The 15,051-nt window shown below is 37.1% G+C and overlaps 1 protein-coding gene across 2 annotated transcripts in view; it reads left to right on the forward strand.

The window, feature by feature from the left end:
* Positions 1 to 13,633: 13,633 nt before the first annotated feature.
* Positions 13,634 to 15,051, forward strand: part of LOC121378493 (peptidyl-prolyl cis-trans isomerase 7-like) — a 28,780-nt gene continuing 27,362 nt past the window's right edge. The window contains exon 1 of one of the 2 annotated variants that reach the window (XM_041506687.1): positions 13,634 to 13,741. In XM_041506687.1, coding sequence (XP_041362621.1) covers positions 13,676 to 13,741 — 66 coding nt within the window. In that variant the 5' untranslated portion in view covers positions 13,634 to 13,675. Of the gene's footprint in view, positions 13,742 to 14,436; positions 14,874 to 15,051 lie in introns of those variants that run through there. The other variant, XM_041506686.1, reaches the window with a different exon arrangement.

The following is a 15,051-nucleotide window of genomic DNA, read 5'->3' on the forward strand; positions in this document are numbered from 1 at the left end:
TGGGCTTCTTCTGTTCCTCTTTTTCTTTTTTCCATGTAGGGTCATACAGTTTTAGACATCGATCTACACTGTACATCATCTGACTTTTCCCACCACGTTGCACTGGAAAATGAGGTTGAAGTTTACCTTCTGCCTGCAGTTTATAGAAACGGGTCCACTTATCCACGTCGGGTACATATAACTTGTACTGGTCTGACATGTTGCTCCTCTGAAGGTTTTACCTCAAATGACGAGTTTTCCAAAACTATTTTACTTATATACCTTATGACGCATAAAGATATGGTACAGGAATGTTTGAATGTGTGTGATACGTATGACCAGTGCCCCTTCTCCCAAACACGAATCTCGTCGTGTGAGCTCCCCAAAAAACATCGTTACCAACATATTACCCTTTACCAGTGTCACTACCATAGGGATACGTCCAGAGACACACTCATGGACGCAGGACATAACTAAGAAAGCAAAACATGTTATTCACGGTTTTATTCACAACATACAACATGAAAACATAGCACACAAGTGTCTGAAATATTTAATGTCTGAAAATGTTGTTCACATAGGGACATCTTGGAAAGAATCTGTAATGTTCCATCACTGGGTCGTCTGTCTTCTTCCATCGGTAGATGCGAAGTCCGCAACAGTAACAGGTGATGGCATCGTGGTCTCCCGTGTAGTAGAAACCGGCCTTGGCAAGTTCTTTTGGTTTTTGACGTAATTGTATGGGCCACCGAGCATACGTCAGCATCCGGGCATAGAAATGTCTCATTTCGGGACGATGACAGAACAAGTAACGTCTCGAATAGCAGTCTTCCTCACAGGCAGCATCTGTTTCACAGGCAGCATCCGTCTGATCTGTGGGTTCATCCACGAGTTCGCCATCTTCAGTTCCAACCCCAATTTCACGTGTAGCATCCGTTTGATCCGTATAATGAATACTCGTCTTCTTCTCATCTTGTTTGGTAGTCACTCCTTTACATTTGATTGTATGTCTTTCTGAACATTTGCAGACCAAGACGTCGTCCTCGTCGCTACTGCTGCTTCTACTAACACTGCTCGAATATCCCGATGCCATCGTCTTCTATCAGAATATCTTCAAACTCCAAAAGCAAAAATAGATCTCCTTCACAGAACTTTCGGCAAGCAAATGACGCTACTAACAACACACCCCTTTTTATATCCAAATACGAGCCTATTTTCTTTCAACAAACATGAACGTAGATCTGTAGACTTTTCGGCGAACGAATGACAATGAAACCAAAAGTACCCTTTTTATACCCGAGGGAGGCACCCCCAGCTCAGTCCAAGGACGCACACCTGTACCCAGGCCATTGTCTCATACACAAATACCATTGTTTCCTACACAAAGGCCATTGTGCCATTGTCTCATACACAAATACCATTGTGTCATTGTTTCCTACACAAAAGCCATTGTTTCCTGCACAAAAGCCATTGTCTATACCAAGCCCATTGTCTCCTACCAAGGTCAGACACCTGCACCCCACTATACAAAGGCCATTGTTTCCTACACAAAAGCCCATTGTCTATACCAAGCCCATTGTCTCCTACCAAGGTCACGTGATCACGGGAAAGTAGGTCATGCCCCCATACAGGCCCCTATACTACTTCCAGGCATTTTAATAGAGGGCCCAAAACCCGTTGTAGTTGTTTTTTTGAAAATAGTATTTAAAGGTCCTTGATAGGTGGACGTGATAACTTTTTTTTTTTTTTCTTTTTCTTTTTTTTAATGATTTATTGTCCCCAGGTTGGGGTGCCTTGAAGCATTGTCTTACATTTCATAATATTTACATATAGTTATACATACGTAGTGCATACATACATACATACATACATACATACATACATACATACATATGTACACTCATATTACATATACCAATACTTCATATATACTTTCAAAACATAGTCATACCCTATTAATGTATATGTACGCCCATAATTATCTGAAATGATTTTGATCTGAGTCAAAGAAAAAAAAGAAAAAAGAAAAGAAAAGAGAAATAGGGAAGAAAAGGAAAGAAAGACAGAAAAGACAGAGTGGAGAAAGAAACGATTTGTTTATGGGGTTCAGGCTAATTCAAAAACAATAAAATAATAAAAATTTAATAAGCGAAGCAAAATTGTGTCTACCAGTTAATATCCACACTTAATGTCATATAAAGAAGGAGTTACGAGTGAGGACATGATAACTTTGCATTTTTGTGTATTATGTAATATATATTGTTTCACTAAAAAATAGATGGGGGGGGGGGGGGGCGGTCCCCTTGGGTCTCTCCTGAATCCACGCCTGCCTTATATGTTAAAAAATCGGGAGGACATATTTACACTTTTCACTAGAAAAAGTTTACCAAAATCATTTATTTACTCTGCAATTGATTTATGGAATAATTTAAACCCAGATTTTAGAAAGTGTGAAACAATATCGCCTTTCAAAAAAACACCAAAAACCCCCAACAACAAACAAACAAACAAACAAAAACAAAACAAAAAACACACAAAAAACCAGTGGCACCAGTGGTAAGTAAAGATTCAATAAGTAAATATGTAGCCCTTTAAATGCTGATTTATACAGATATGGACTTGCCACAGATGTGGATACCGGTTCGAAAACAATGTCCATTTTATCTTTGATTGTAAAAAAATATGAACAGCAGAGACAGGTTCTGTTTAATTCCTTACAGCATTTTCAACCAATAAATTGACAATTATTATTATTATATGGTCGAAATACATTAAACGATACTAATATATATCAAACGAACTCACCGTTTTGATTAATAAAGTATAATTTAAATTACCGTATGAATTATTTATGAGATAATGAGAGTTTGACTGCAGGTGAAATATTATTTGTGTAATTTCTTGCATCACCATTTCTTTCCTTTTTTCTCTCTATCTTTTTTTTCTTCATATTCTTTAGTATATATAATATATTTTCTTCCTCTGGTTATCTTTAAATGTTTAAATGTACGTAGTTATGTAATTTAGTCGCCACGTATATGAGTCATTATCAGATAAAGTCCCATTTTGATGTCGCCAGCCTCTAGGAGCTTATATTTTTATTATAATACTCACAATATTGTCATGATTTGTAACTAAATAGTGACTTACAATATTAAGCCATTATTCTATACAAGATATTGTTTCTCAAGTTCGCTGATTATGAACTTTTTTTATGCTAATGCTATCACGGGTCAGCAAAATCAGCATGTCGTCAATATAGAGGGAAGCGATATATTGTCAAGGCTTCTTTTTTTTTTTATCATCGATATGGGTAAATAATTAACAAATAAATAAGGTTTTTTAATATTATTAAGTGATTTTTTTTTTCATACTACAGCATGTAAAAATTACGTTTTTTTTATTAAAAATATTTTGGAGACAAATGTTACTCTGTCGCCAACTTTTATGTCAGTATCGTAACGCGACGTTAACAGAAGCAACATTAATATAACTTATGTTGATTTAAATAAAGTTATTGTCTGATCATTTAAAAGTTGTCATAACCACTATTTTACGAGCGTCACAGGTAAAATCTCTTGTGTGATTACAAATTTTTGATCAATTTGCTACTAGATGTGGAATTGGTATGTTTATTCAACGTCAGTACCGTAACGCAGATTCACAATGGATTCTGCGAGTTTGGCAGTTAAATAACCATATGACTATGTAAAACGGAATGGCGTGTTGGCTATGGCGCCATGAAACATTGCATACAGCTATGCATTTTAAGTAAATAGTGTCCTTCCTGTAAAATGTAGTCAGTACCGTAACGTCAGTACCGTAACATGTTTTCGTTACGGTACTGACGCATTATTACATAATGACTCACATAATGGGTACCATAAAGTGCAAAATAGATATTAATATTTGTCATTTTATATAGTAGTATACTAAATTAGACGAAAATAACTCAAAACTACCTAATAAAGTATTCGTACTGTTTCACGTATTAAATCGAACTTCTCAAAATATTTAATACAGTATGTTTTTGAAATGGCAGGAAACTTTGCATAGTTAGTTTATAGCTACCAGTATTTTTTCTGGTGTGGACCCTCTCCTAGAGGAGGATGTTGGCAATCTTATCCACATCCCATCCACACACCCACCGAACTTCACAATGACTCTAAGATTGCTTTCGTCAACATATAATGTATGTTTGTTTAACTTACAGTACGACAAAAGGCATGTTTGATGTTGCAACCCCTCATTACAAAACTGCAGCCGTCACTGAATTATTGAGATTGTCACGGGGATCCTATAATACCCGTAACTGGATGAAACACGATTATCCAAATATCTCTCCTTACTGTATATCTATTAGATCTCTCTGTAACAGGCAGTTATACCCGCTGTGGCTCGTCTCTAGGTATGATCAGAGATACGATCTTATATTATTATAGCACGTTTAGTTCACTAGAAAACACAACAAAAACACAATACACTTTGGAATCTTAACCTACGCTGACAAATGTACAGCCGCAGTAGTTAATTAACAACAACAAATAATAACAACCCAGAACTGATCACTTAATTAGTTAATCTCTAGGTGTCTAGTTTACACAATATGCTAATCACTTCACCGTGACACAACACCCACACGTGTGATAATTGAGAAACGCTCCCAGGAGAACTTACTTAATAAAGGAATTACAACTCTATTCCTAACTGGTTAATTTTTAATTAACCCTTACTACTCGTTCAATAACGTGTGATAATTGAGAAACGCTTCCAGGGGAACTTAATTAATAAAGGAATTACAACTCTATTCCTAACTGGTTAATTTTTAATTAACCCTTACTACTCATTCAGTAACCTTATAATACAGACTTAATACTGGTACCTATCACAATAAAGACAATAACCTGCAGTTTACCTAGGTCCTCTAGGATGACTGGCTAAGCTTTATATATATATATATATATATATATATATATATATATATATATATATATATATATATATATATATATATATATATCAGAACGGTGAGCCTACAGTATACTGCGTCAGATGACCGGCAGCACCGTCTAAAATAATATTGGTATAATACAGTATTAAAATATTTAAAGTCACATCAATCACATCAAGGTTATACACAGAGCAGAAAAAATATATTTACCAAAGTCCCGTCTGAACTAATATAGATCGTTCAGTGGACGACGTCCGTGCCCCTGGATACTTCCAATGTTTCTCCCCGATATCTCTAAAACCCTAGCTATTTATTCAAATTTCTCAGAGACAGCGAATATCGCCTGGGGGTACAAGGCGGTACTGAATCTTATCATGTGGATTTTCCACAGCCACCACGCCGGCATATCTTTCTCTGATCGTCAGACTGGCTGTCGCCATTCGCCAAATCACGGTTGTAAAATCCGCACTCGCAGAGGTATTACGTAACTACTGGCCACATGGCCTCCACAGCTGGACTAAGTGCATATTGGAATGCACGGTCGCGCGAAGGTATTACGTAACAAATTGCCCATCTGGGCTTAAGTGCAATTGGAACTGCATACGGTCCTCTAAAACAATTAATATCGCCACAGGCGAAAAGAAATTAAGAGATTTCGTCACAGAGATGTAATGTTTTATGCTACTTAATGCAATACATTTTATGTAGAATAGTTGCCATTCATTTAATACAGGACTTAAATCCGTCAAATGAAGATGATTTTTCCTTTACAAAAAAAAAGAAAGAGAAAAAAGAAAGAACAGGCATTTCATGTTGTTTTTGTAAGCGTCATACCCAAATACAATTTATCGAAAAAAGATCGGGCACTCTAGGAAACACTAATGTTGAGTTGTTCTCGGTCTTTGATTAGTACATCTAAAACACTGACGTGTACCTTACATGTGTCCGGCCATTACATCGTGTCTGTTCAGGTTACCGATATCAAGTAGCCTGCTAGTATATCAACTGACTGTGATTAAGTTGCCAATGTTTAAATTCATGGTTTTAAACTTAATTTGCCTGCAAGGGCCGATAAAATCTATAGTAATGTTAGTCAGCAGGCTACTGACACAAGACACCATATACAGAGTACGTTCGCAAAACTTCATAACTTTAATTAGCATACACTCTCAAGCACCCCACTGTACCAAAATCTTTGATCTTGTGTAATACTCGCCCAACACATCTTGTGGAATATTAATAGGAAGACTTTTTTGGTTCATGTCGCACTGACATTGTTTAACTATGATGGCCAAGCAACTTCATATTCACGTGATTTTTCAATAACGGAAATGCTGAACTCTCAGATAAAATAGTTAACATCTCGACAAACAGAATAGCAAATACTCAAACTGTTGGCACTCTGCTGACACATACGTACTTTGTATAATTATGGTCATCAATAGTGCCTACATCGCATCACTTGAAACCAGAACACGCATTTGAGGTTGTGCTTATCGGCCAGGACCCCGTTCCACAAAGCGATCTTAGCCCTAAGATCATCTTAAGTGCACAGCTACCTTATGCGCTAAGGAGATTTTAGTGCTAAAATCGCTTCGTGGAACGGGGCCCAGCAATTTTAGCGATGTTCCCATCAGCGTCTTAAAACGTTTCAGAACCGTTTTGGAAATGTTTTGACAACAAAAATGTTTCGATCGTTTCAAACAAAAAGTGTCTGGACAATTTTTACACCGTTTCAGCTAAAACATATAAGCTGGAACAGTTTAGGTATTAAATGTGAACGCTTTATTGTGTTTTAACTAAGTCGTTTGCATCTTCGAATTAAATATGACGTAATACTAACAATGTATTGAGTGTGAACGTTAAAACTTTTAAAAACGATATAGCTAGTAGTAAAAAAAAAAAAAAAAAAACCTGGGGGATGGTGCATATGAAAGATACCTAGCTTGCTACTAATGGAAATGTTTAGCGGGTTTCGTTGATCCTAGACAGACCGCACATCAGGCGAGCGCTTTACCACTGTATGTACAGTGTAAACAAAAGCAGTAATTTTCGACACGGCGCTTCTCTTTGATCAACCTCATGGGCGTACATAGGTGTGTGTGTGTGTGTGTGTGTGTGTGTGTGTGTGTGTGTGTGTGTGTGTGTGTGTGTGTGTTTCGATGGGTTCGACCGAACCCCCCCTGAAATCGCTTTTTTTATAATTTAATATATCTGACATTGATATCTGACATTATTATATTTACTCAACATAGAAATATATGCCCAATATCTCTGCAATCTATTTTGGAACCCCCCTTTTCAAAATCCTATGTACGCCCATGAACCTGACTTGTAAAACAGCATAAATGAAGTAATAATATAATAAACTATTTAACTAAATATATTTCAAGTTGCATTAACGGAACAAAATGGGGTTATAGTATTTTTCTCTGTTAAATAATCCAAAGGAACAATTTACACTATTAGGCCTATTGATCAATCTAATTAAAATTAGCTCCACTATTACATGTGGATCTAACAGCAGCCAGTTGGAGCTCATGTCCACCAATCAAAACCTTACTTGCAGAATCATGCCAGTGATTTGAAAATAATTTGAAAACATTCCGAATTATCCTGAGGGTATACGACATGTTTCATGTGAATTACGAATGCCTTATTTAGACCAGTAGAACTAATTTTAATCAGATTGCTAACAACACTGCGTAGTCTCCAATGTCCAAGTAACATTTCGTCTGTAAATAATAATTTAAATATTGACCATGTCATGTCATAGGGTTTTACGTGCACATTCAGAACAAGCAATATTGACCAATCACACTTCGCCTTTTATATAGAGGATAATAAACGAGTTACCAGTTATTATCAAATTTATGTCCCGAGTGAAATAAGTTTCAGTTGTCACGAGCTTTATTACCTCAGCTATTTTTTCTCTAAAAACCTTTATTTTTTACGCACATGCACGTACATGTATAGAAACGATATCAACCACTTTACGCACTGTGCTGATAATTGCTATAGCTGTGTGATTTAATCAAAACAAAAGTTATTTTTATTCTGCTACAAAAGCTATAATGAATTGCATTAAAATGATATTTTGTTATAATTAAATTTCTGTTACATTCATTACAACGTAACGTCATCCGATTGGTCCAGACGTAGCAACAGGAGTTTGTTCATTTTTCGATGAACGTAAAAATTACGTCATCAGGGAACGTCATATGTGATGACGTCATTTTATATGGGCAAGTTGTCTTAATGAGCGTTATTGTTTATGGATAAAAAATAATTCAAAATAAAGTATGATGTTTTAGTTTTATTATTAGCATGTATCATTCAAATTTAATTATAAGTATTGTCTGTTATTTCTTTTACGTTCATCTGGGTATGAAAAAAAAAATCATCCGCAAAGTTATGTGAGAACGGCTTCGCCGATTCACACAGTTTGCGGATGATTTTTTTTGTTCATACCCCGATGAACGCAAAAGAAACAACAGACAATGCTTAAATATATTTAACACCAAAAAACAGAGAGCCGTAAACGCAAACTCTTTAAACTACATGACGTCATTTTGTGTTTGCCAAATCGTAATGACGTCATATTTAGTACCGACTAGGTCATTGGTTTGTAAGCGTCAAGTTGTCCAATAGTATTGTCCCTTAGACCAATGCAGAATATTTCTCACTGAGAAAATATCGAAAATATTTTCCCTGTTATGAGTGACCGCCGGGATAATAAAACGTTATTTGAGAGCATACAAATTCTACAAATATCGGGCGAGTCTATTTTAGTGGCCGCAGTATAGCGAACCATACCAATACGTACGGGATGGGTTATCAGTCTTCAATTTTACATTACAAATTATTTATTTATTAAAAAACTAAAAACTAAATCAGTCTTCAGTTTTACATTACAAATTATTTATTTTATAAAATAAAACATGTTTTAAGGCATTCGTAATTCACACCAAACATGTCGTATACCCTCAGGATAATTCGGAATGTTTTCAAATTATTTTTAAATCACTGGCATGATTCTGCAAGTAAGGTTTTGATTGGTGGACATGAGCTCCAACTGGCTGCAGTTAGATCCACATGTAATAGTGGTGCTAATTTTAATTAGATTGGCCTATTGATATGCTACGTTGGAGCAAAATAGACAACCCACGATACCGAAGTGATACTTTTCTTTTCTTTGGGACTGCGTAATTGGTCAGTTCTGTGGTTTTAGATGGAAAAGTCTACTTAATCAATAGTTTTACAGAACTATTTCCAGTAATAAACCATGTCCATTACAATTTTAGGGGCGACAGGTAATATTCCACAATACCGGTATGTATTTTTGTGTCTAGACAGCGTCAATTAATTGGCTCGTCTGGTTACCAATCAAATACACACCTGCCAATCAGGAATCACAGGTAGAAGCAACTAACAGCATAGACCAATTAACTAAGAAAACACTCCGTGTATCATTTCAGTACGTAGGTTAATGCATGGGCAAAACATTGTTAATTGTTACGACTTATTGTGTAGCCACTTTGACAATGGTATTTTATTTTGTATTGAAAAATAATATATATAGTGCTGGATATACTTATTGCTGGCTTTCAGGGATGTGTATTATTACAGAACATTGCAATGTATTACTATTTATCATCCCGAAAAAACCAGGTAGATTGTCTTTCACTAGTTCTAAGGCTCATTCCTGACGTTACGCGTTAAGTATTACGTAACCACCAGGGGCCAAATTCATAAAAGGCATCGAACTTAGTTGATTGCTAGATGTTAGACAGTTTCTAAATGCCTAGTTCATTTCTACAGAGCTGGTAGCTAAAATGTAATTCATAAAAGCATGTTAAACATGCCGCTCCATAGTTGCCCGATAAGCATATTGGCACACGTCCAATCCTTGACAATACCATGTCAATTTCTTTACACACATGCCCATTTCAAATGTAATGTTGGTATTTTTGTGATAGGATAATAGTTACATCTTTATTGAACATTCAATATGAGTTGTGAGTTAAATGTAGCAACAAAAAAGCAGAAGTCTAATTATTCGCAAAATGAAAATTTATTTTCGGCAAGTACGAGGAATGTAAAGATACACTCGACGCACCCCACAAAGATGTTTGCCATCTACACATCCGATAACAGAGAGAACTGTCCTATTTGGAAAAACTCGTCCTTAATTCTTAGAGTCTCGGCGTTATTTGGAAATTTCACAAAGCCATCAATTTTCTGTGCTAAGGAAGTGGATACACGGTGGATCGATCTGCAAGCTGTAGATTGTGATATATGTAGAAGATCGCTAACAATGATATGAACTGTTCCAGACACAGTATTGCAAAGCTATGATGACTTGCTGATAGGGCAGAAGGGCGCAGTTTCGTCTTGTTTCATGTTCAGTGTCCACGGCTACTATATCCGTAATACGCATTATTCCCATGCGCAAAAATCTATAGCGTTTTATAAGTTCAGAGTCGAAAAACACATCCAAAGGGTTCTTACGATCCATCAAAATACATTCCCGTCGCATTGCTCGTGGTAACCCCGCCAACTGTAACATTCTACGTGCCATCTTGACTGCACGACGTAACACAAACAAGTGACTTAGCAAGTGACTGTTGTAGAAGACGAATATCACTTTGTTCTAGTGTGTCCTTTCTTCGGTAACATAAGAGATAAATATATTAAACCTTTTTATTACAATAAACCATCAGCATTTAAATTAACGCAACTACTGTCCAGCGACAATTCAAAACAGCTAATTAAATTATGTAAGTATTTGAAAACTGCTACCACGCATAGAACAGACAACATTGATACATGACATGTTATTATTGTATATTATTGCTATGCATGCATTACCCATTTACTATAGAATTTTATCGGTTGTAACCCGATGCTACATACCATCCCCCGCAGTGTGCCTTATTTTATATATAAATATGTATGTATGCCTACAAAATGTATATTTTTTTGGCAAAAATAAAATGTGTGTTTATAGCAGCTTGCTAATGAGTTAGAGGTACTCCCGATCAACTCTACACTTAAAGGAAGGGACAATCAAGGCATTTGACCTGGTATGCATATTCAACGATATATAATGCACATTATTGCTTAATATCAACAAGTATAATCGTATAGTTAATTAATAAAACGGTTAAATGTGACGGCTATTATATATAACGGGCGCAGCCATTTTGTATCATCCCAGTGAATACGCCCTCTGGCGAGCTGGTGGTTACGTAATACCTAACGTGTCACGTCAGGAATTAGTCTTCGAACTGAAGAAACAAAACATACCTGATTTTTGCGGATGCATCGCAATATTCTGTAATAATAGTCATCCCAGTAAGCCAGCAACAATTATATATTTATGTTTAATACAAAATAAACCACCATTGTCAAAGTGTTGAAATAACTGTATTATGGTTTGTACATTAACCCACGTATTATGGTTTGTACATTAACCCACGTACTGAAATAATAATCGGAGTGTTTTCTTAGTTAATTGGTCTTTTCTTTCCGTGGTCTGTACCTGTGGTACCTGATTGGCAGGTGTATATTTAGACGGTCCCCAGACACTGTGTCTAGACACACTAAAAAGACGTGCCTCTTTTATTAAGATCACAGGGTATTGTGTGTTAACCGAACGGACACCCCCCTAATCGTAATCGATCAGCCGCCCTGCTTTATTACTGTAAGTAATTCTGTAAAATCCTTGATTAAGTAGACTTTCCCATCTAAAATCACAAAACTGACCAATTACGTAGTCCCACAGAAAATAAAATTATCACTTGGGTATCGTGGGTGGTCGTTTTTGCTCGAACGTAGCATACCAATAGGCCTAATAATATGCATTTTTTCTTTGGATTTAAAAAAAAAGAAAAATACTATAACTCCATTTCGTTCTGTTAAAATATATTTAGTTAAATAGTTTATTATACTATCAAGTCATTTATGTTGTTTTACAAGTCAGGTTGATGAAAGCGAAGCGCCTTGTAAATTAAAGCGTTTGTTTACACTGTGCATAGAGCAGATGGACGGAGCTGACGTCCCTTCGCCCCAAGCTATACCACCGGACGTCACAAAAACGAAACAAAATGGCTGCCCCCAGTTAGCAGGAATAATCAGGGTTTTTTATTAACTCTAAAATTACGCGTTTTTCATTTGTTAAAGTGTCAGTATGTGTTGGTGGTCTGGGTATGCATCTTTCCAACACATAAATCTCTTGTTTGAGTTTACTCTACCTTTAACAAGCAACTTAGAAGCTTGCTACCATTAGAAGGGTTTTATGAATAACACTTAGCAACAAAATGGAGTTAGAAGCCAGTTTAACAAGTAACTAGGCTTAGCAAGCTTTTGTGAATTGGCCCCAGCTCGCCAGATGATGATGATGATAACTAGTTTAACGTGCCCATATACCACTAGGGTTTCGAAAACGCCCATCCCGAGTCTGACCTCCGATAAAATCTGTGGCCGGACTCGGGATGTGTGTGTGTGTGTGTGTGTGTGCGTGGGGGGGGGGGGGGGGGGGGTGTGTTGAAAATAGCAATTAGTAAAAAGTTAATAGAATTTAAAAAAAAAATTACAAGCGAAAAATAAAAAGGAATTGACTGCTCGGCCGAATATTTATATAATTTGGAGCATTTTAGATGGACAGTCCAAAAATAAATAAGAGAAAGAAGAGAGGATCGGACTATTTAATAATATAAAAAAAAAGAAAGTAATTTCGACATAAAATATTGAACGAAGGTCTAATGTTTAAAGTCCGATCACGGGAGTGGCCTCGTTAAGGCTGTTGGAGGTTGGCCTACGGCGAACCGATGAGCGGAGAACCGGCAAAGGCGGCGAGGAAGTGCTTCCATCTCTGGTCGGCGAGGATGGTTATGACACTCCGGTAGTCGTTGCCGAAAAGGGCCTTGACGATCCTGTGGATGGTGTGGCTATTCATCTCTCTAACCAGGACCGCTTGTCGGTAGACTCCTTCTCGGCGCTGAGTTAGTACCAACCCCGTCTTGCCGGCTGTAGATTTGATGGTGTATAGCTCGTAAGCGCTTCCATCAGGCAGTTGTTTTAGTTCTGGTTTCACTAGTCCGACCATCAGCGATGCCGGATCCGAGGTGTCCCCCTGAACGAACTTCAGGAAGCCGGACCTGATTTTCCCGACGGCTTCAGAGTCGGAGGGGGACGGTGCTTGTGAAGGTGGAGGCCGGGTCTTGTCAGGTTGGTCGCTCGGCTGGGCGACGGCCTTCCTCTTTCCAACGGTGGCTGATCGGGGCGTACTCACTGAGATGGTACAAAATGGCTGCGCCCGTTATATATAATAGCCGTCACATTTAACCGTTTTATTAATTAACTATACGATTATACGTGTTGATATTAAGCAATAATGTGCATTATATATCGTTGAATATGCATACCAGGCCAAATGCCTTAATTGTCCTCTCCTTTAAGTAGTTTGTACATGTTCTTTACCATTTGCAAAAGTAAGCCTATTTGACGATTCTATTATCGGAATTGAACGGAACATTCCGATCGTGGTTCAAGGACACTTCAAGGTGACATTAGCATTGTACGGAAAATTACGAACATTATCGACTATGGTTTTGTCACCTTCGTTATGCATCAAAAAACATCGGGCAAAGCTTTACCACAGATACGTTGACTCATTTTACACTGAAGGTCAAGGCTATTTCCAGAACATCCCGGAATTCAGTTGCAACTAATAACACAAAGATGGTGAAAAAAGTCTTTTTTGATATAACAATCGACGGCAAAAATGTCGGAAGAATCATCATGGAGGTAAGTGTGAGAATGTAGAAACTAGTACGAACCGCACACGGCGCTTAATTTGAGTACTTTCACTGTTAAAACGGTACGGGCTTGGCCAAGCTTACAGTGCAGCACCGGCCGGTAACACTTAAGAAATGACAAAAAATAAAAATCTGTATTTATTTATGTATAAACATTTAAAATCAAGTCGCCCTTAACAGTCACAAATTGTGCATGTTTGTTATTGTTTTAAATTGATTTGTGCTATCATAGCTATGGTCGCCGTTACATGCGTTATGCAAATTATGTATGAATATGATAAAAAGAAAAAGAAATGGACTGTGCCGCTTCACGACAACGTGTAAATGCACATTTTGGAAATAGTTCGAATGACTTCTAATTCAAATCAGTAAAATAGGTCTTAAATAACTTCTCATTTAAATAATAAAATAGGTCTTACATAATAAAGAAACTCAGGTGTAAAACCAGTTCAGTTTAAATAACAAACCACTCCCCTTCATATAGGAGTTGACCAGACAACTCGGACCCATGGACAACTCGGCCTCGGGGCCGAGCTGTCCGAGACAACTCGGCCCCGAGTTATTGATACGGGTTCATTGATACTTGCGGAAAGCGGCTATATGTCGAAATCAGATTTTCAAGTAACAGAATTGAACAGTTTATCCTAGTATTTATCAATCAATACAGTATTCATATGCCAAAGCAGTAAAATTACGACAGTATTACAGGTGCGGTGTTGCCATCGTGAACAAACGTCGCAGCGTAATGCATGTTGTCTGGGTCGAACTTCATTGGAACAAAAGGAACACGGATATGTCGGCATTTTGTTGGAAAGTGATATTAGAAAGTGATAAGTCCAATAATTCGGACGGTTATATACATTATTTGAAAATGGCATCATGCTCACCAATTGGAATTACTTCTTAAAAGCAGGAAGTCAGGAGGCTAGCCTATATCCGCGAGTGTTGTTACATGGATAAATAACTTTTGCATGTTTTTTCTGGGATCATCTCCAATGTTTAGGTCACTGATTGTAGAACAAAAACAAATTATTCGAACAGCGGAAACTATCTTCAAAGATAAATGGATCAGCAATTTATCAATCCGACATGACACTTCGTTTCGGGACGTTTATGTTAAGGTGAGACTAATTCAAAACTAACAAAAAACACACTCTTTTATTTCTGTGAGAATACTTTAATTTAAAAAACAACACTTGTTCAACAATATTTTTCAACAATATACAATATTGTGCATGTGCCGAGTCGTCTCTGGACTCCGGGCCGAGTTGTCTTGAGGTGGGCCGAGTTGTCTCAGAA

The sequence above is a fragment of the Gigantopelta aegis genome, chromosome 8 (genome assembly GCF_016097555.1).
Source record: "Gigantopelta aegis isolate Gae_Host chromosome 8, Gae_host_genome, whole genome shotgun sequence".
Lineage (NCBI taxonomy): Eukaryota > Metazoa > Mollusca > Gastropoda > Neomphalida > Peltospiridae > Gigantopelta > Gigantopelta aegis.